General features: G+C 32.5%; 1 protein-coding gene across 1 annotated transcript; it reads left to right on the forward strand.

Moving 5' to 3' along the window:
* The first annotated feature begins 1,121 nt into the window (after positions 1-1,121).
* Positions 1,122-23,708, forward strand: LOC132735668 (uncharacterized). Its single transcript, XM_060722646.1, has 2 exons — positions 1,122-1,231; positions 22,318-23,708. The coding sequence occupies exons 1-2, from the start codon at positions 1,220-1,222 to the stop codon at positions 22,702-22,704; spliced, it is 399 nt and encodes a 132-aa protein (XP_060578629.1). The 5' UTR covers positions 1,122-1,219; the 3' UTR covers positions 22,705-23,708.
* Positions 23,709-24,023: the final 315 nt, after the last annotated feature.

Raw genomic sequence — 24,023 nt, forward strand, 5'->3', positions numbered from 1 at the left:
TTGGGCTGCAAGTTTGTTTTAATGATTTTTAAGTCAAGTTTGAATATGGGTCATCTGGGGTCAAAACCTAGGTCACAATACCCAAAATAGGGCAAAACGTTGTTAACACTCTAGTAGTCACATTTCTGACTTGTCGTCAAACTTGGCCAGGATTGGACGACAAACGACAGACATTCAACGATCCTAAAAGCTCACCTTGAGCTAGCTCTAGTGAGCTAAAATATAATTAGCAGTGCCTATATTTAAATTGCTGTATTGTTTGACTACTAAGAAGAATGCTATAGTTTACAGTAATTTCAGTTTTGCTTTGTTTTAATGATTTGTCTTTTTAATTTCGATGACGGATAATTAGGTTTGTTAAGTTCTTTTGAACTCTATTTTTGCTATTCAAAACCCAATTCAATAGTCAGTCCCAATGGGCAGTCAAATCGTGTGAGAAGTTGACCTGTTAAATAGTCATCCTATCAGTTCTTTCAGTACTTTGATTAAACAAGCAAAACACAAAAAAAACATAACCGGGAGTCGGAAAATATAAAATAAAAAGACATCAAAAGAAAAACACACTCTAATCCAGGTTCCTATGGATTTGATATTAAATGCATTCTTAAAACAGAAATAATGTCTCTACAGAGTTTGTAATGCAGAAACGGTATAAAGTCATGAAGTCATGAAGCGTTATAAATAAGGACAATTTGACTTCAGTGAGACGTTTTAACATAAATTCAAAACTCTTTATGTAAAATGTAGCTTTTGTAATATCAAAACATTTGTCTGTGTAATTATAAAATATGACCATAACTTATTGTCTAGAAGTAAAACAACAATTCTGATTAATGCGAGTTCCAACTAATGTATTTCTTGGCATTTCATGTTTAAATGTGAAACCAAAGCAAAACTAACCTATTTACATGCTTTTACAAAATGTTTGTTAAATTAATTTTAGAAATCGTACAATTCAAACAATTCAAATTATTCAAAAATGATAAAACTCACCGTGCTGATTTCCTCCGCCATTTTGAATGTCGTTGTAATTCAGCCAGAGGAAAAATTGAAAAGCGTCAAAGGATATCGCGTGATGGGCGTTTACCTACTTTTGATTGGAAGGAATACTTGTATAATAATGCACTTCGAATTCTAAAAGCTATACTAACCGTCTTAAATATTCCTGTAAGGTGTTACATAACATAAGAAAATAGTAACAATCAAGAAAATCAAAGAAATGGGAGGTAAGGTAAGTACAATTTTAGTTATGGTTACTGAAGTTTTGAGCATTGTTTCATTTTTTACCGATTTTTGTTATCATATGTATGTATATTTATAGTTTTTTTTCCAATTCAGAAGTTTTGTCAAAACAGATATAAACTTGTTTACACTTTTTTTAAACGTTTATCATCAACCTTATACATGTAATTACACACTTTTGAAAATATGTGCTACATAAGAGTTCAAACAAATAAAGTGGCAAAACAAAATTTAAGGTATAGATGATTCTAAAATATAAAATCTGAACTTTTAAAATCAAAGTACTTCAAAAATAGAGTAAAAATATTTTATTGTAGAATGTTGAATATTACTAGAGTTTGTTAAATATTTTAAACTTTATTGTATTTTGAAGTTAAGTTATGGAACTTCATAAGAAAATCTGACATTTAAGTATTGTAAATTATGTCTTAAAATTACAAATATAATTAATAGATTCGACCGGGAAAAAAATCATAAACGAAGGACGTCCTGGTAATTCTGTGCCTGTATTTCTATACTTATTATACCTTATGTGTATTTTTGTCAGAGACTGTCTACAACTTTGCTACTTATGTACTACTTTTTGACCAAGTATGGGAAACGCATGAATTCTGCTCATTGTTGAAAATAGTTCTTTAGCTCGGAAGTATCGGTCGATTAAGTAAATAGCTTTTTTCGTCCTACTCTTTTTTTGGCTTTACTTAATATTAGCAATATACAATATCACTACGATGCTTAAACGTAAATATGAACTTCAATCATGTTTTTAATCATTCACACAACTTGTATTTATTAAACTGATACACGAACTCAGTCTCTTACAATATATCCCGACATAAAATGCATGTATGTGATAAAAAGATTTAATGCATGCATTTTTTGTTATTTGAACACGGACCATATAGACTATAATCTCATCTCAAATTCCATTTGTATAGATCCTTTCATTTTAGCAATAAACGTCGAATTACGTAAATGGGGGATTATTCTATACTACCGCTTCGAATGTAAGATAATTTAAGCGTAGAGAAAAATCAAGCAATTATGAATATAATTTGAAAAAAATACTTATGCATACATGACTTCCATTTATTTCATGTTTTCCAGTGTTTTATTGTAATATATCAGATGATTAAATTCTGATAAACCACTAGTGAAATTTATAAAATATAATGTTCACTGTAGCCGAACTATATCTGAATGCGGATGAAAAGAAAATCATAACTAAGTGGAATAACGGGCAGAATTAAATGCCGTCATGCGTAAATTTTGCTTCTTTAGGAAAAGAAAGTCGATGTCGCCATACATCATGTTAAAAACGTAACAAAGTTAGAGGAATTTAACAGAACTATATTTCAAAATTGATGATGTGACGTCATGATGTGATGACGTCAAAAAGGAGAACGCGCGACGTTACGCGGCAAAATCAGTAAAAATTACTTAAATTCACTAAAAAAAAGCATGAAATAAAAAGAAAATTTATTTGTTTTACATATAAGATTGAAATATATTTCATTCGTGAACACCAGCTATTATATTTTCACTCGTGGCTACGCCACTCGTGAAAATATTGCATCTGGTGTTCACTCAGTGAAATTATATTTCAATCTTACATGCAAAACAAACAAATATCCTCTATATAATGACAATAAAAAAAAATACTTTACATTGATTTTCGTTATGGGGGACATTACTCGAAATATTATATGAAAATCAGCGAAATTTCAAAAATGAATATTTTACGATTTTTCTTGAAACTTTTACAACTTTAAATTCGCAACGTTAGTTAGATAATTAATTTTAATGTTACAAATCTATTTTTATGATTATAAAAGTAAGTGGTTAATCTGTATGTCGTAATACATTGCTTAACAAGTTTTCTTCATGAAAAAAAAACATGCGAGGGGTATTTTTGCAGCTGTTGATTCAAATGACTTGAAAGTGACAACTTCTGATGGGTCGAATTGCATTTGCAAACAATAGCAACATATCGGCTATTTCCGTCAGTCAAGTTAGGAATAATAGGCGATTAGTTCCGAAGTTAAAGAAGCAGCACAATTCGGTACACGGTTCACTCGGTCATATAATAATGCCTATACTGATATTGTTACGAAATTACTCTTTTGTTGATTTCATATAACAGAAATCTGTATAAACACGATTTCACTGAAAAAGTATATGCTTTAGAACTCTAAATGTGTATAAAAGATAAGAAGTCCAAGTGAAAGCATGATAATAAGGTCAATTAAACTAATATAATGCATCTTTATCATATTATAACAACAGTGTAGTAAAAGCAAGTTACACTTAAACTACATCAGCTCATCAACTCAACAACAATCTCTTCAACTCCAATAAACTAAAAACAAGAGGGCCATGATGGCCCTGAGGTTGCTCACCTGTATATAGGCCCCCGGAGCCGGGTCAGTTTAAACCCCAGGGATTTTATTTGAACAAACTTGGAAGACACCCATTAGAAGATGTTTCATGATGTTAAGTTTTTACTACACACATAAAATGAAAAACAATGACCCCCCCCCCCCCCGCAAGGCCAATTTTAACCCAAGGGCTTTTATTTGAACAACTTGGTAGACACCCATAAGAAGATGTTTCATGCTAAACATCTACGCTCTAGCTCATTGGGTTTTTTAAAAAAGATTTTTTAAGTTTTTACTATACACATATAGTTAAAAACAATGACACCCATAGGGCGGGCCAGTTTTGACCCCAGGGCTTTTATTTGAACAAACTTTGTAGACACTTACAAGAAGATGTTTCATGCTTAATATCTAAACTCTAGCTATTTGGGTTTTTTCAAAGAAGATTTTTAAGTTTTTACTATACACATATAAGGAAATTCAATGACCCCCGGGGCGGGGCCAATTTTGACCCCAGGGCTTTTATTTGAACAACTTTGTAGACACTCACTAGAAGATGTTTCATGCTTAATATCTAAACTCTAGCTATTTGGGTTTTTTCAAAGAAGATTTTTAAGTTTTTACTATACACATATAAGGAAATTCAATGACCCCCGGGGCGGGGCCAATTTTGACCCCAGGGCTTTTATTTGAACAACTTTGTAGACACTCACTAGAAGATGTTTCATGCTAAATATCTTAGCTCTAGCTCTTTGAGTTCTTTAAAAGAAGATTTTTTAAGTTTTTACTATATGCATATAGGGAAAATCAATGATCCCCTGGGGCGGGGTCAATTTTGACCCCAGGGCTTTTATTTGAACAAACTTGGTAGACACTCACTAGAAGATGTTTCATGCCAAATATCTATGCTCTAGCTATTAGGGTTTTTTACAAGAAGATATTTAAAGTTTTTCTTTCGGTTGCCATGGCAACCAGAGTTCTGCATGGAATGGAATTCTTTGAACAACTTTGTTAAGGCTTCACACAAGGAACATCCCTGTGAAGTTTCATTATGATCTGCCTTATGGTTTCAGAGGAGATGTCGTTTCAAAAGTGTGAACGGACAACGGACGACGTACGACGGACGACGGACGACAGACGACGGACGAAGAGTGATCCTAATAGCTCACCCTGAGCATATGCTCAGGTGAGCTAAAAACCAATAAATTGAAAATTCCAAGCTAATATGCCCTTTGTTACCCACTTGCGGAAGCAACTCTGCTGAACTCCTTGCGCGACCTTAATGTTAGGGCTAAAATGCCTTAACAATGTTCAAAATGGCGTACAAGTGGTTCAGGTGAACAGACTGCTGTGAAATGCAAACATAATTTCAAAATATTTGCTCAATAGCGTAACTGTTTGTTCAACAATGCAACTTGGTGCAATATATATCATAAAGCAAATAGATTAATACTATTAATTAAAAGGATTGATATACTTTCATTCGATTGACAATTATTTAAACTAATTTACAGGAAAAGTTAACTGAGAAAATATCTTTTCCACCTTCACAAGATATAGCTGCTGAAGGGCTAAAAATATTACTTAAGTTTGCATGACCTCTTATTGCGTGATTTTTCCAAAAGTAGAACAAACATGGTTCGGAAAGCTGATCGTATGCGCGCGACATTTAGCTGCATGATCTTACCTTATGATCATACCTAAAAATAACTGGTCTGTACTGTTGTATTGTGCTACAAAATGAGAATTAAAAAATGTTGGCCAGATATACCATCCTAAAAAAATACTCCCGGTAGAGGACTTTTTTCAAGTTTCACAATATCGTTGCTATGATTTATGTTTACTGTTACTATTTTTCACAAAACAATAATCATTTCATATAGTTTAAAGAGTTATAAACAGAATGAACCACTGTCCGTTATGGCATAATTGCACAATTTAATTATTTATATTGTATAACTCTAATTTTATATTCTATACCATACTATTTATTCAATCCTACTGAATATTTGTTCACCATAAAAATATTTGTGTGCAATAATTTTCTATATATATGTTCTATATTTGAAAATATATATTGCATAATTAAAACTATTTATTGTAGTAATACTGAAAAATATTTATTCGATAATTTGAATCATGGAATAGAACACTTAGCATATTAAGCCCCGCCTATAAATTAAGCACGAATTTCTGATAAACCTAGACTATAGTGTAGTGGAAATGATCAGTGTCCCTGTGAATGTTACTTGTAAATAGTGCATACATGTATGCTAAAATCCTCCTTATAAATATACATGTATATGTATGTCTAAAAATGGAAATAGATTTTAAAGTCTTTAGGACATACGAGGGATAATCAAAAATATACCGGACTGGGGCTGTCAATTGAAGAATTTTCAAACTAAAACTTATTGTTAACTTATATATCACAATAAAAAGTCCTGAACACTATACCTATACAGTAAACTGATGCTATATCTAATTTGAAAGTACGTAATAGCGAATTTAAAAACCATGGCAACGCACACCCGGCGCAGTGCATAAATTTGCGCTGACAATAGGCACTTTATGAAGCGTATAATTTACAATATGGCACATTTGGATTTCAAAATAAGCCGAAACGTCATGAGCCTTATATTTGACGTTGTCAGGAAAAATGACTTCATTTAAACCACATTTTCCGTTGCAATCACAATTCTAATTAAGAAATAATATATCCCAAACTGTGATTTTATTTCTCAATAACATCACTGTTTGGAGTTTGGATGCGGGGACTTATATCACGAGGGCGTTGCCCAAGTGATATAATGATGCGCATCCGAACGACAAACAGTGATGTTATCAAACCATAAAATCACCGATTATTTCAATTCTAACACGCCATCAACAAATAAATGCCGTACATTATGCCGGCTCGCCACGGCGAGCCGGTATTACGGTAGGATTTTACTGAGAAACAACCTAAAACTCCGAAGCTATCCAAATATTTAATCGAAGCTTGGCTTCCAGCTTTCTACAAAATTTATCTATCAGGGCTAGGATCCAAAATTATTTAGCCAATCAAATTAAATCTTACATAGCGTCAAAAAACCTTCAATTTTCACGCCATTTTTAAAAATCAGCAAGTATTGTTTTGAGCGCAAAGATATAATGTGGATTAAAATGTGTGTCTTTATGAATTCTTTTCAATAAATCATATTTACACTGACTTCTGATTTAGCGATTTCACCCGTTTTCTCTGTAGTAAGTTTTCGTTTGGTTAATTAACATAAGTGTACATCTAATTAACATAAGTGTACATCTGGTTCTGTGCATTTTTTATTTTTCCTTTTTTCCGGTCATTTTATCCTTTCCGGTATTTAGTGTATGTATTTACTGGCCGGGATCCGGGACGCCCGGGATCCGGGATCGTATAAGATATGGAGGAAAAACCTTTTGAACTATATTTGTGTTGATTGTTGTCGAAATGAAAGGCCATTAAACGTTAATTTTTTTATTGTATATAATGAACGTTAAATTAATTTAACTTAGAATATGGATATATTTAGAGCTATTTATTAACAAACTTAAAATGCGGAAATCACAATACTTATAATTATATGCCTAATTAATTGGAAAAATCAAAGACTATTTTCTTGAATTGGTCAAATCCCGGGATCCCTATATGTTTTAAAACGATCCCAGCTTTTATGAAAACTATATACTTGAACTGGCCAATCCGTGAGATCTATTTACATTTTAATACGATCCGGCTTTTCTGAAAACTATATTCTTGAACTGGTCAATTCCCGGGATCCCTATATGTTTTAATAGGATCTCGGCTTATCTGAAAAACATCTTCTTAGACTGGTCAATTTCCGGGATCCCTATATTTTTTAATAGGATCCCGGCTTTTCTGGCTGAATTGATTGACGACTTGTGTTTACTTTAGGACTTGTGCCTCTCATTCCAATACTAAATAACATACATGTATTACAACTTAATTTTGTATAAAGAGACATCTTTATGAAATCTACATATCTAACATTTGGTGGTCAAGGTCAACAGGCCATATAGAAAATGTGCATAGACATAGGTTCTTCATTCTATCTGTTTACATGCACCTTTATGGAACGCCTGGACTGTCTTATGTGTAGAATGACTGATATACATGGTTAAATGTCATTCTGTTGAGTCCGAGATACAATATGCTTGGTCAAAATCCCAATATACTGGGTGGAAATCCAAATGCGCTCAGTTATTGAAGTGTAATGTTGTGTGGTGATTACATTTTATTCAGTCAAGTCAATGTATTGCCGGGTGCATTAGTCGTTCTGTTCAGTTCTTAAAACAAACAGGCATGTGGTAACACAATTATGTTGAGTTAAAAAGATATGTTGTAGGGTGTGACAGTTGTTATGTTCGGTTAAAATAGCTCTTCTTGTCATGTTCAACCATGAAAATAAACGTTGAGTGGAACTATCATTTCGTTTGGCTGAGGCAGTGTATTATTGGGTGATACTTTTATTATTTTCAGTTGCAATGACATGCTGTTGGGTGCTTTATTTAGACTGTTTAGTCGTGAAATAGAACTGTTGAATAGTACTATCATTATGTTCAGTTCAGATGATATACTGTTCGGTGCAGAGGCCATTATGTTAAGGTGTGAACACAAACTGTTGTGTGATACCGTTATTATGTTCAGTTCAGATGATGTACTGTTCGGTGCAGAGGTCATTATGTTCAGTAGTGAACACAAACTGTTGTGTGATACCGTTATTATGTTCAGTTCAGATGATATACTGTTCGGTGCAGAGGTCATTATGTTCAGTAGTGAACACAAACTGTTGTGTGATACCGTTATTATGTTCAGTTCAGATGATATACTGTTCGGTGCAGAGGTCATTATGTTCAGTTCAGATGATGTACTGTTCGGTGCAGAGGTCATTATGTTCAGTAGTGAACACAAACTGTTGTGTGATACCGTTATTATGTTCAGTTCAGATGATATACTGTTCGGTGCAGAGGTTATTATGTTCAGTAGTGAACACAAACTGTTGTGTGATACCGTCATTATGTTCAGTTCAGATGATATACTGTTCGGTGCAGAAGTCATTATGTTCAGTTCAGATGATATACTGTTCGGTGCAGAGGTCATTATGTTCAGTAGTGAACACAAACTGTTGTGTGATACCGTTATTATGTTCAGTTCAGATGATATACTGTTCGGTGCAGAAGTCATTATGTTCAGTAGTGAACACAAACTGTTGTGTGATACCGTCATTATGTTCAGTTCAGATGATATACTGTTCGGTGCAGAGGTCATTATGTTCAGTAGTGAACACAAACTGTTGTGTGATACCGTTATTATGTTCAGTTCAGATGATGTACTGTTCGGTGCAGAGGTCATTATGTTCAGTAGTGAACACAAACTGTTGTGTGATACCGTCATTATGTTCAGTTCAGATGATATACTGTTCGGTGCAGAGGTCATTATGTTCAGTAGTGAACACAAACTGTTGTGTGATACCGTTATTATGTTCAGTTCAGATGATGTACTGTTCGGTGCAGAAGTCATTATGTTCAGTTCAGATGATATACTGTTCGGTGCAGAGGTCATTATCTTCAGTAGTGAACACAAACTGTTGTGTGATACCGTCATTATGTTCAGTTCAGATGATGTACTGTTCGGTGCAGAAGTCATTATTTTTAGTTCAGATGATATACTGTTCGGTGCACAAGTCATTTGACAATGCGCTGAGTGGTCATACAATTATGTTGGGTTCATTCGGATATCTTCGCGTCAAACAAGATGGCGGGCGGGAGCAACTAATTTCCATAGGTCACGTCGAGGCTAATGACCACTAAATTGCCAAAACAATTTTCTTCCCCGTAAATACCATCGGGAGGTTAAAAACGTTATTTCCATAAATTGGACAGATCGTATGGAATATTTAATACCAAATGGGTATTTTATCAAGTTAATTTATGACTATACTATACTGTTACAGTCATAATGGGCACAGTATATAAAGCTTAAAATATGGGTAAGGGTAGTCTGTTCAAGTCACATACATGTATGACCGCCGTAAATAAAACTTGAAATATATGTGTTGGTAACTTTTTAGACTTACAAGTGGACACATCAAACGAAATTTAAAATATGAAACATAATATACAAGTAAGGCAAACCTATTTGAGTCACACATGGCCACAGTATATGGAACGTTAAATGTAAGTATGGAAACCCCATTTGAGACACACATGACCACAGTAAATGGAACATTATATATAAGTAAGGGTAGCCTAGTAAAGTCAAACATGGCCAAATATAAAGAAAATTCTATATAAGTAAGTGAAACCTAATTGAGTCACACATGGCCACAATATATTAGTAGACATAATGTTTAAAATAGAGAAAAACAGAATCCCTAAAGAAAGCACAACACTGCAAAATTGAAAATGTTGCAGACTCGGTTTGATTGAGCCTGTTCATGGACGGTACTGGAAAGTGCAAGTTACCGTCCACGCCCCCTAGCACCGGCTTAAGCAGAATTCAACATTTAACACGAAAATGGTGAAATTTTGAATTTAGAAACATCCGAAGATGATGTGTTCATACGGCGGTTATCATGGAACCTTCAATGTGACACAGTAGTGCAATTCCATGAAAAGCGGCGTAAGGTCCCCAAGTAAAAGAATGTTTTTGCCCTAAATGAGAAAACAATGGGCGGAACAAAATAAAATGGAATTTTGAAAGGGGATCTGAGGTTATGAAGTCAGGGAAATGTATTTGAGTCTAATTTTATTAGGCTACCCTTACTTATATATAATGTTGCATATACTTTAATCATGTGTGACTCAAATAGATTTCCCTTACTTAAACACAATGTTCCATATATTTTGGCCTAGTGTGACTCAATTAGGTTACCGTTACTTATATAGAATGTTCTTCATAATGTGGGTATGTGTGACTTTATTGCGCTACCCTTACTTAATATATTTAATGTTCCATATACTGTGGCCATGTGTGACTCAAATAGGTTTCCCTTACTTAAATATTATGTTCCATTTATTGTGGTTATGTGTGACTCAAATGGGTTACCAACACATATATTTTAAGTTGCATATGCTGTGGCCATATGTGATTTTAATAGGCTACATTTACTTATATGCTCCATATACTGTGGCCATGTGTGACTCAAATAGGGTTCCCTTACTTGTATATGATGTTTTATATTTTAAATTTCGTTTGCTGTGTCCATTTGTGACTCTTATAGGTTACCAAACAGATAAATTTTAAGTTATATTTACGGTGGTCATGTGTTACTTTAACAGGCTACCCTTACCCATATTTTAAGTTTTATATACTGTACCCATTAGGACTGTAACAATATAGTATAGTCATGAATTAACTAAATAAAATACCCATTGGGTATTTAAAAGTCCAATTTATGAAAAAAACGATCTTAAGCCCCCGATAATATTTACAGGGAAGAAAATTGTTTTGGCAATTTAGTGGTCATTAGCCTCGACATGACCTATGGAAATTAGTCGCTCCCATCTTGTTGCCCGAAAATATCCAAATGAACCCAACATAATTGTGGCATCACACAACAGTTTGTGTTCACTATTGAACATAATGACCTCTGCACCGAACAGTTTATCATCTGAACTGAACATAATGATAGTACCAAAAACCACTGAACATAACGACATTTGCACCGAACAACACATTGACTTGAACTGAAGAAGATATAATCAGCACACAAGATAATGATAGTACCATTTTAGATAATGATTGTACCATTTAACAGTTCTATTTCACGACTGAACAGAGAAATAAAGCACCCAACAGCATGTCATTGCAACTGAAAATAATAAAAGTATCACCCAATAATACACTGCCTCAGCCAAAACAAAATGATAGTACCACTCAACTGTTTATTTTCATGGTTGAACATAATGAGAAGAGCACCAATTGGCATATTATTATAACCGAACATAATAACTGTAACACCCTACAACATATCTTTTTAACTCAACATAATTGTGTTACCACATGCCTGTTGGTTTTAAGAACTGAACATAACGACTTATGCACCCGACAATACATTGACTTGACTGAATAAAATACAGTCAGCACACAACATAGCACTTCAATAACTGAGCACATTAGGATTTCCACCCAGCATTTTGTATCTCGGACACAACAGAAAGACATTTAACCAGGTATATCATTCATTCTTAACATAAGACAGTCCAGGCGTTCCATACACCTTCATATATACTCATACTCATCTTGGTTAAACTGAGAGAACTTTATATGTCACTTTCAGTCAATGAGTTTAAGATTTTGAATTTACTGGCCCGAATTCCAGTTTTGAATTTATTCTACTAAATAATTAACAAAATTTTCTTAAATTTACACTGGCCTGAACTTATATACACTAGCCATCGGGCACCGGGCCAGTGTTGACTTCACTTTTATTTTGATGTTCGCTGAAGTCTCTTCAGCTTACAGAACTGTCATTTTTACATTTAAACACACCCCTTGAAAAAAATTACGAAGCGAGTCGCTACTAGCTTTTTAAAAAGCTAACCTTGTAATTAGCTAAATTGCGTCTGATTTGTTTCCGTACTTATTGTTAGCGCGTCACATATTTAGTGGTTACGTCACGTGTATAATGATTACGTCACATGTCTAAATATAGAACGTCAAACAGTGATTACACACACTTTCGGTTCTTATATGTTCAATAGGGAAAAATGCGGGTCGTGTTAGAAGGCTGTGACTAAAAAAAGGATTGGAGCACCACACTAAATACCGTATTCCGGTATATACCGGACAAGGCGCTTGAATGATAAAATGCTAAAATCTTGTCTTTTTACCCAACGGAATGAACTTTAACAGGTCTAATTCATCTTTTCACACCGAATCAAGTACGATAATCAAGGAAAAATGTAAAATTCGGCGAAAAAAACGATATTTGTCTATTTTGTGATCATGATTTCTGCAAGCGTCTAGAGGTACTGCTCCAATCCTGTATTGAGCTAAATCCGTGTTTAGAATGTCAATTATAAAAGAAAAACTTGCGTTAAAAGTATGTCGTCGGTACGTCACGAAATTCGATCAATAGTTATATAGAGTCAAAGTACATATAATCGTTCTATTAATTCTACAAGCAAACTACTTTAGATTATTCTAGTTTGATGTATGTCTAGCTGTTTTGAATCGAGACCCCAGCCTAAAAATCAAAATGGCGGCCAAAATTCAAAATGGCCGCCAAGATGGCCGCCAAAATCCAGTAATTTGAGATACCCTTCCAACAATTTACAATATTTGCAAAATAATGCAATATCTAGCATTATAATGTTATTATTTTGTGTTTTAAACAAACAAAAAAATCTTAGAAGAGTTGCACATAATATTTAGCATAATATATTGAGGTAAATATGGCCGCCAGTATAGGATTTTTATGGTTTTGCATTTAATGACTCATACTTGACGCTTTTTTAGACATTTCGGACTTCACCTTATAACTCTAAATAAAATCAAGTTTAAAAGTTCAATTTTAATAACTTATTATCAATATAAGAACATTACTTTATACAGTGACCACTGAAAACTTCTTAAAAATGTGATAATTTAATGTCATATTTATACTTTAAACGCCAATTTAATGACTCATTTCTACTCTTTATGCCAGGTTCTCAGTTTAAAACGTAAATTCAATAGAATACAATGTAACATTTAATGGTCACTGAATAATATTTAACACAATGTTTGAAATTTTGTAGCTTGTAAAAGTAGCTTGGAAGATCAGCTTTAGCACATTTACTGCCTACGGTAGTCATTTTCCTAATAACAGCTACATTTTAACTGTCACATACATGATTTTTCTATTGGAAACAAATTTGTCCAGAAGCTGTGATCAGATCTTTTGTCTTACCAGTTTATGTATTGGCTTAAATCAAAATCAAAGGGTTCTGTTGTGCCAAATTCAACAACTGGTCAACTTCACAGGGTTTTAAAAATTAAAAGATATTAAAGTTGATCGCCTCCAGATGAGCTTAAATATTTTTCAAGAAATCAACTTCAAAAACATATTTTAAAGGCTTTAGTAAGGTTAAACTATTCACAATTCCAGAAATAAATTAAATGTAATATGCAATTAATACATGATTTTACAGTATTTTTCACTGTATTTGTAAATGCTATAAATCATATTGAGACCAACTTAATAAATTTTAAGTATTGTTTGAAAGTATAATTTTCTTTCTTTGTTCACTTGACAATATTTTACTTTTTAATACATGTTTAACATTTTCCTGAAAATCAGCATGAATTTGAAGGCATGCAGCTCCTAAGCTTACTTAAGTTAAGCTTGGCAATGAGACTTTATTAATTTATGATAGTGTGTTTGGGTTAAATGGCACATTGACACACAACTGGCCATACCGTGCCGAACACTACATAAATAGTAATTTATTTGTTTATATAAGGTTATTAAACATAAAAAGGGTTAAAAAGGGAGTTAATTACTTTTATAATACAGGTTTATATCCCTTTAGTAGTCGATCAATGTTAAGGAAAGGTTGTGAAAGTGAATTCACTCGGTAATATCTATGATGAACCTGTGCAAGATCATAGCATTTAGGATAATGGCCTGTTATAACATGAAAATGTGTAACTCTATTGTGTTATGTTTAACATCTCAGAAGACCAACCTGATCATGATGGTTTATATGAGATAGAGATGGGACCATTTAGTCAGGGTTTTTAAACCCTTGTTTCCCAAATTTTTTTTCCCTCCAATGAAAAAGTTTTCTTTTAAGGGTTTAAAAAAAACCAATTTTGGAACAGTAAAGGTTAGTTTTTTAAAAGGTTTTTTTGACCAAAAAATTCATTTCCCTTTTAACCCCTTTTGGGCCGGGATTCAAAAATAAATTTTTTTGCCCTTTTTTAAAAATAATGAAAACCCCAAACAAGACCTTTTAAAAAATTTAAACAAAATTTTTTTTTGGGGGTTGAAAATAGCAGAAAAGTGGAACGAAAAAGTACAAAAATTTTGCTGAAAAGTTTGACAAGGTAAATTTCACAGAAAAATAATTTTAAAGGGTAATCAAAATTTTTTTCAGCGTAAATATAGAAACATTTTCAATCTATTTCCCCCTTTTAAAAGAACTTAAAAGAAACTGTAATTTTTTTCCAAACTTTGAATCGGCTGTTAAAAGAAAAAATCTGGTTTTTGAAGTTTTTAAAAAATTTTTTTTCCTTTTATTTTTTCCTTTGGTTTAAAATTTAAAGTTAAACCGAACTTAAAAAAACCTTTTAGTTTTAAATTTTAAAAAACCCCCCATATAAAAAAAATTTCCCCTAAAATTAAAAAACTCTTTTTTAATAGAAAAAAAATTCCCGTTTGAATAAAACTGTGTTAATTACCCTACGGGAAACCCTTTATAATTTACATAGTTTGGGACCCCTTTTTGGAAAATAGGCGCCAAAAGTCCCTTTTTTATCTTATCCCGTGAATTTTTTTTGGATTTTAAAAAGGTCGTTTCTTAGATGTGATTTTGATAGGGTGGAGTTTTTTCATATATGTATTTACGTTCAGATAATGTGAAGTAATTTTGATTATGGGCAGTCAGTTAAAAAAAGTGGTTGATTGATAAATGGGTTAAACCCCGTTTAAGATGTTTGTGGTTTTTTTAAAAAAGGGGGCTATTTGGAAAAAAGGGTTTTTCTTTGTTTGATGTGCCTGTCGATTTTAAAAAATGGTTTTTTGGGTTTTTTTAGTTAGCAGGGTTTTTATAAATTTCGTAATTTTATAAATGGTTTTGTCTTTTGTTTTAAAGGGGCTGGGGGGGTTTTAGATTGCCGTAAATTTTTATAAAAAGGGTTTTTCGATTGTTAAAGGTGCCCGTCGATTTTAAAAAAATGGTTTGGGGTTTTTTTTTGGCATTTTATTTGATGGGGCGTTTTTGAATTTAAAAAGTTTTGTTTTTTAGATGGGTGGGTTTTCAAAAGTTAGGTGGGTTTTTTAGGGGATGCCCAAGGGGGATAGATGGTGCGTAATTTTGGGTTAAAAGGTTTTGTTTTTGTAAAAGGGCCGTGTTTTATAAATGGTACGTTTTTTGATAAATGGATTTCGTTTTTGGGTGGGTGAATTTTTTAAAAAAGATTTTGTCGATTTTTAAATGGTGCTGTAATTTTTATAAAAGGTTAGTCGTTTCAATAGACCCTCTATGGTTTTTAAAATTTAGTGGTTTAATTCCCCAAAAGTTCGGTTTTTTATAAAAGGTAAATTCGTTGAAATTTGTTAAAACCGGTTTTGGAAGGTTATAACTTTTTTTGGGATACGGTTTATTTTTAAAAAAGGGCTGTATTTTTTACATTTGGGGATTCTTGAACTGTGGAAAAGGATTTACTTATTTTTGGGGAAAAAAATTGGGGAAAACCCCCTTTAAACCCTTTTCCCCAAATAAGGGTTTTTTCGGTTTTGACCCCCCCCCTTTTTGAGCTTAAAAAATGAAAAAAAACCTATTTAGGCCCCCCAAAAGGGGGGGTTTTGTTTGAGAAATTTTTTAAAAAAATAAATTTTTTGGGGGCCCCACCCAAAAAAGGGGTTTTCCCAAGGGGTGCCCCCCTTTTTGTTTTGGGAATTTTTTTTTGGGGGGTGGTTTGGGGGGGGGGTGGGGTGAAAAGGCTAAAATAGTTTACATGAAGGGAAAGTTAACCCAAAGGTAAAAATTTTTCTCCATCTCAATCCATAGAAATGCCCCGACTTTTAAATCAGTTTTTTTTTGATGGAAAAAAAAAAAACAATGCCAAAATGGATTTTTGGGAATTTGGGACTCCCCTTTTTTCCAATTTTCAAAATTTAAAACCAGGCTAGCCGTCAAAACCCTTTTGCCCGTTTTTATTTAGTATAAAACTTTTTATATTTTCCCAAACAGTAACTTTAACAGGGAGCCTTTTTAAAGAAAAAGGCCAATTTTCCAAATCCATGAAGAAAAAATAAATTTTTCTTGAGTAAAATTAAAATTAAAAATTTAAAAGGTTTTCTGAGAAAAAAAATGGGAAAAATTTTGAAAAAAATTAAAAATTTTGGGCATTTTTTAAAAAGAAAAGATATCCCTTATTTTTCTGCAATATTTATCAGAAAGAAAAACTTTAAAAAAAACAGTTTGATAAAATCAATTAGAGTTTTAAAATTGGGGAAAAAAACCCCCCTCCATTATTTAAAAAAAACCATAAAATTTTAGAAAAAACCCGGTCCATAAAAAGCACTACGTAAAAAAAAATAAAAACCAAACAAAAAAGTTTTCCATTCAAAAAAAACCCCCCAATAGAAAAAAGCATAACCCCTTTTTTAAAAAAAACATCATTCCAATCAGAAAGTAAACCCTTTAAAAAATAAAATCAACCCCTAATTTTTAAAAAAGTTCCCTCATTTTTAAATAAACATCACCAAAAAATCAAAAAATATACCATTATAAAACAAAATCCCCTAATCAAAAAATTTTAAATTTATAAACATACATCACCAATAATAGCAAAAAATTACAGCACATTTATAAAAATAACAGCACCATATATAAAATGACACTACCACGCGTACCAAAGTGACACCACCATATTCAAAACGAACATCAGCATTTATCATTACCACACACTATTATCAAAACAAGAAAGCACCAATTCGTATGAAAATTACAGCACCATTTATCCAAAAGCAACAACACCGTATATAAATTGACCACACCAGATACCAAAGTACTCTACCATAATAAAAACGACAATCACCCATTTATTCATTACTGCGAGCACCAAGTATTCAAACCACAGCCCAAACATAATTACATCACCATTTTCAAACCACAGCACCATTACTCTAAACTACAAGCACCATCTGTCAAAACACATCACCATTTATCAAAACACAGCACTCACTTATTAAAATCCACAACAACCATTTATTCAATCTACATCACCCTTGTAAAAACGACACACCTTTTTCAAAACCCCAGCACCAATTATTAAAACCCCCAACACCCTTTTTCAAAAAACAAATCTGTCAAAAAACATAAAACCCTTTATCAAAAAAACAGCACCATTAAATTTAAAACCCCAAAAATTATTCAAACCCCCCCGCAACCCTCTCAAAACGACATCCCTTTTTTAAAAACCCCGCACCACTTATTAAACCACCGCAATTTTTTTTACAGCAACTTTTAAAAGACAAAATTTATCAAAAAACCCCAAAACCATTTATTTAAAACCAAGCACCCTTTTTTTTTAAATACAGCCCCAATTTAAAACGCTAACCTTTATCAAAAAGCACAAAATTTTTTTTAAACCACAACCACCATTTCAAAAAGAAAATAACCCTTTTTCAAAACCAAAGAAATTTTTTAAATCCACATACCCTTTAAATTAAAAACAGCACCTTTTTTCAAAAAGACAAAAATTTTAAAAAAACCCCAGGAATTTAATTTAAAACCCACAGGAACCCCCATAAACGACATAATTTTTTAAAACCCCCCATAACCCTTTTTTAGAACCCCAGCCCACTGTCAAAGGACATGACCAATTTTGAAGTGTTTTTAAAAAAGGGAACTATGGGTTCCCTATGGGAAAAATTTGGTTTAATACTTTTAACATTCGGGTTTAAGGGGAGTTAAGTTTCCCGCACTTAGACATTTCCATTATTGGGGATTTTCTGGGTTTTTCACTTAAACAAAGACGGGGGAAATAGAAATGTCATATTTTTAGCCCTTCTCAGCCCCCATGAAAACACCCCCGTACTCAAAAAGAAAAATGACGATTTTAAACCCTTTGACCCAAGCGCAGGGGGGGAATTTTAGATACTCGTTTAATGGTTTCTAGGGCTCCCTTTGGGCCAGTTTTTAAATCGTTTACTTAAAAACCTGACCCCCAAGCTTGGGGTTGAAAACCGACAGGGAAAATTTTTATTCTTTTATTGAGGAAACCACTTTTTTACGGGAAAGGGCCCCTGGTTCTAAACCCGTCCCCTTCGTCCCAAAATAATCACGGAGAAAACAATGAGTCCTTTCCCCCACCAAAAAACTGGAAGTCGCTTTTTGACTAATGGGTCGATTTAAAGTAAAACCCCAAAACAAAAAAAACAAAAAAAAAGTTTCTTTTTTTTGGTTTCAATTGCAAAAGGGAAAATGCTTTTATTTTTCAATATTAAAAAAAGTTTTTTTTGCGACAAATGGGAAGGTTTTTTATTAAAGCTTGCAAATATACAAGTTATTTGTGCATTTCTGCGGCCCCATAGGGGAAAAAACCTTTTCTGAAAAATACCCTTCCGGGTAAAAAACCCAAAAAAAAATAGTTCCCTTTTTTTGTTGAATTACAAAAAATAAAATTAAAAAGGTTTTTAGTGAAATTTAAAATTTTGGAAAAAAAAGTACCTTTTAACCCCATGTTTAAATTTTAAAAAAAGGGATAAAAATTTAGGAAAAAACGCATAATCAGTATTCTTATAAAATTTTAAATTAAAAAAAATTTATTAAAATTACTATTCAAGTTTTGGATTATAAAATTAAATATTTATATAAAAAATAAAAAAAACATATAATAAAATTTTTGAAATTTATTATGTAATAAAACTATAACAAAAAAAATAATTCGTGAATTAAAAAGGGAAGGGAAAAATTAAAAACTTTTTTACAAGGGTAAGCATTTTTATAAATTTAAAAAAATTAAAAACTTTCCCGGGGTACGTAAATGGCCAAATAAAAAAAGAACGCTTTTTTTGCAAAATTTCTAAAAAAAATATTGAGAGTTTGTAAAAAATTCAAGTATTTTATACTTGGGAAAAAAGATTTTTATAAATTTTACGTCATTTTCCCCCATGTGTCAACTGAGAAAAATTTTTAAAAAAGTGAAAAAGTTTTATTAAAATTTTTGGTTTAATCAAACCCAATTTTTCTATTTAAAATAAAAACTTTTTGAAAAAAAGGGCCCAAAGTTAAATAGATCTTTTTATATAATTATCAAATAAGCCCCTATCAAAAGTTTCAAATGTGCCCCCATGAAAATTGGGACCAGGGGGGGTTTTATTTGGTTTTTCCTTTTAAATTTTCGCGTGATAAAAAAAAACTTTAAAAAAAACTCCCCCTCTGAATTGACCCAAAAGGGTGAAATTAAATATTTGGCATTAAACCCTTCCCCTTTTTGAAACCCCTACCCCAATCATTCCAAAAAAAAACTGGGGGAAAAAATTTGGTTTTTACCGGGGGTTTTTCAAAGGTTTTTTCCCTTTTATTGATAAATAAAAATTTAAAAATATTTTGTATAAAGGTTTAAGGCCCCCCCCCGAATTCCTAAACCCTTCCCCCGTGCCCTTTTAAATAAATGGCCTTTTTATTTAAAAATTTTTTGTATTTTATTTCTTGAAATTTTCCCGTTTAGTTTCTATATTCTTTTTAAAGTTTTCATTTTTAAATAAACCCTTCCCCTGAAATTTCATTTCACCCTGTCCCGTTTTTTTTGGGGGCCTTTTGGTCCTTACTGGTTTTTTTTTGGGTCGTAGGGGGGGTCCGGGTTCATTAAACCGTTCTTGTTACATATTTTTGAGCATATTTTAGAAATATTTGGAATTAACATAAAAAAATTTAACCCGGGATCCTTGAAAAAAGCAAATAAATTTTTTGATATCCAAAGAAAAAACGACTTTTCAATTGGGGGAAGTATTAAAAGTTATTTTTTGCATATAGACGGATTTTTTAAAATCAACAGGGTTTCCCCTTTCCCCCGTGCTAGAAAAACCCCCTTTTATCCCAAATAAGCAAGTCCCCGTGCTTTAAAAAACCCTCTTGGGGGCGACATTTTTTTGAATGAATTCTTCTTACCCCAAAGTAAATTAAACCCTTTAATTTAAGTTTTTAAGTTTTTAAACCCACATAAGAAAAAAAAAGTGTTTTAAAGAGAAAGTCATTTTTCCCCGTTTCTGTTTGAAAATTTAAATTTTTTTTTAAAAGCAAGAAAAAAAATCAAACCCGCATTGGGGCGAGGAGAGGGGTCGGTTTCCCCCTTAAAAAGTTTAAAACCCCAAACAGATTTTTCCCTTTACCGGGAGCCATAAAATTTGTATTTAAAATTTCCATTCAGAAACCCCTGCTAGAAAAATCGGGGTTTTAAAAACCGTTTAAACAGTGGGGCGCTTTTAAATTTACGTCATTTCCGCGCCATTTGTTAAATGAAATTTTGTACTCAGAAAAACTCATTTTTTCCCTAATGGAAAGAAAATTTTAATTCAACGCTTTTATAAAAAAAAACATAATGAAAAAAAAAGTTTTATAAAGTAAAATTTTCAAGAAAAAGTAAAAAAGGCTGTCGTAAAAGCCGGGGTTTAATTTTTCAGCGGGAAAATCGGGGAGAGCCTCGTTACGGGAATAAATAGTTAAAATTCGAGCTAGACATTCCCAAAATTGGGACCGGGAGCCAAATGTAAGATTCTTAAAATATAATCATATTTTTTAAAAAATAAAAGAAACGTTAAAAAGGGTTGGGTTTTAAAAATTTAAAAAGTTATGTCAAATTTTTAAAACCCCAACAATAGACCCTTAAAAGGACCGGGACCCCCCGTATGTCGATTCTTTATAAAAGGGAAAAAAATTTTTCAAAAATTCCCAAAATTTTGGTTGTTTTGTTTCAAATTTAAAACATTTAAATTTAAAGCGGTGCCCTTAAAGGGGGGTTTTGCACAAATTTTAACGTGTTTTAAAATTTAATTTAAAAATTGCATCCCCAGCAAACCGTAAACAGTTTTAGCACAAATGGAATGGAACCCCTGTGGTGTAAAGTTGAAAAAAAACATTTGGGTTCTTGTCTTTACAAAAGGGGTTTCCGAATACATTAAAACATAAAATAAAATTTAGCATTTAAAATTCCGACAAACAAACGGGATTTTTATCCCCCGCTTCTGCGACGAAATTTCCATCGCCACTGCGATGAACTCACCGCTTCTGCGAAAGCTATGGCCAGTGTGATAATAATTGCATTTATATTTACCATTTTGATTTGATTGCGAGGCAACAAAGCGAAAATACGACAGAAGGACGGCGAAAATACGACACATAAAATATGTCATATATACGCATTCCATCTGTCGTATTTTCGCTTTTTCGCATTGTTACATTTTTCATCAGCCAATGAAAATACTCGCAACATAAACGCACCAGCATAATGGGCGACAATTTGACAATGTTAATCTTGAAATGTTATTTTAGCAATGTGACATGTTTTAAAGAATGGTTTGTTGTAGAACTTGGTTAATGACCAGTTCATTTAATCCTTTGTACAACAACTTTGATGGAAACGAGGATATTTTATGTAGTTTACATGTATGAATGCATTTTACGAACCTGTGCTGATAATGCGAGGCCACGACTTGTATCCCTTGTTTATATTATATTTATAGATTTAATCAAATAAGGACAGATTTCCCTATGGGTGGATGTTGCCAAACATATGTCATCTTTTACAATCAGGGTCATTAATTATTTTTACAGTTATATGTAGATCAATTTGCAATATTTATTGCGCTGCACAAATTCAGTCGCAACGCGTAACCAACGGGAACGTGTATTATTTTTTATATATGATTTGAAAGTGATAGTAACAAACGCTGTTTGCAACATTGAGGAAAATCATTTTGTTTAACGTTTGTTTTTCAAGGTGACAAAAATATTTACACATGAACAAATGATCGAAGAAATGAGACCAAAGTTAGATTCCCTGACAGAAAAAGACAGACGTCTATTTGACCATGCAGTATGCGAAGTGAGCAGAGAGTCAGGCAAGTTGAGACTTCAAAGTTTTCGAATTTCAATCAACTTTCATGACACTGATCCCGTCAGTTTCGAATCTGAGGAAGATCCAAAAAGCAGGCTTGTAGTTTCTTATGATGGATATGGCAACCCTCAATCTATTTGGGAAAGGGAAAGCAAAACACGAATTGTTTATCGGCTTATGGACTCTATGGCTGAGGATTTTTTAAACTGGTTCAGAGAATTTACACTTCGGTTGGCTGGTAGTTCAAACAGAATGATTACAGGTTTTTAGATTTATATCGAAATGTGTTACAAGTTTAGTGATAGTGTCAGTTTATATATTTAATAAACATTTATCTCTTTTTATTACTCGGTGTATTGCTCATATCTTATACCATATACTGATTAGCAAGGTTTCTTAATTTTAACATATGTGTTCTATATCTTCTCTTAACGGATAAACAAATGACACCAGTGTACAAGAATAATCATTAAAGAAGTATTTGACATATCACAATGTCTAATCAAAGCGCCGAGAGCACTGCTGGAGCGCAATTAGTAGCAAACAAAATTTGTAGATCTGTCCATTTCGATCTGATGCCATTACTACTTTCAAGGCAGACTAAGTCCTATTTTTGTAGACATTATCCAATGCATTGAAACTCTTGTCAAACTTTGAAATCTTGACTGATAACATCCTAACAAACACAGTCAAAATTTATGGTCGAGACAAAATGTGCCATAAAATAAACATTTCAAAATTTGACATTGGAATAATTGAGAAACGATATGTAGTCATGTTAGGTTGAAAGGTTTCATTTAACCAATGTACATACAAGGGACTTCCATATGCGAGTAGAGGTATAAAAAATATTAGACAGTGTACTTGAGGATTACAAACCCAAATGGAAATTCTATATTTAGAATGGTTTGCTGCTGACTTTTTTCTTATAATATATTTGAAGCCCATGGTCCAGGGGTAACACGCTCGTATAAAATGAAAACAAAGACATAGATAATTTCTACAAAAATACATGTTTCATATGAAAAATACTTCCTCTAAATATGCCATGGTTATTGAAATTTGAGCAAAAATACAAAGATTGGTGTGGCACTAAAACTATATCAATAAAATATTCGGATGATGAAATTTTCTTATATTTGAAATTAAAGTTTGAAGTAACTATAACTATTCTTGGCAAACTTATTTATCCCTTTTTGCAATCATTTGTAAATTGTTTCTGATTTTTTTACAGTTACGTAATTATTCTGTTTAAAAAAAACCTCATAAATCAAATTTTATCCCCATCATAGTTTTGTTTTTTATAACGTCCTTCTGTTGAAAATAATTGGTCAAAGATAGACAAGTTACCACAAACAGTAATTATGATTAAGACAATTGCCGATAACTCGAAAAACTCATCAATTTAGAAGGAAACCACTCAGTATTTTTACGCTCCCTTCGCAGCTCGGTCATATTCACATGACACAGTATCATGATGTGTTTTACATTAATTTAAAAGTGATTTAAAAATAGATTGCTTTAAGCGGAAGCGAAAGTTAAGACGTCATTGCACCTATGTACATGTATTATAAATGATGAAATTCTAA

This window comes from Ruditapes philippinarum, unplaced genomic scaffold (genome assembly GCF_026571515.1).
Source record: "Ruditapes philippinarum isolate M1 unplaced genomic scaffold, ASM2657151v2 ctg741_1_1_1_1, whole genome shotgun sequence".
Taxonomy (NCBI): Eukaryota; Metazoa; Mollusca; class Bivalvia; order Venerida; family Veneridae; genus Ruditapes; species Ruditapes philippinarum.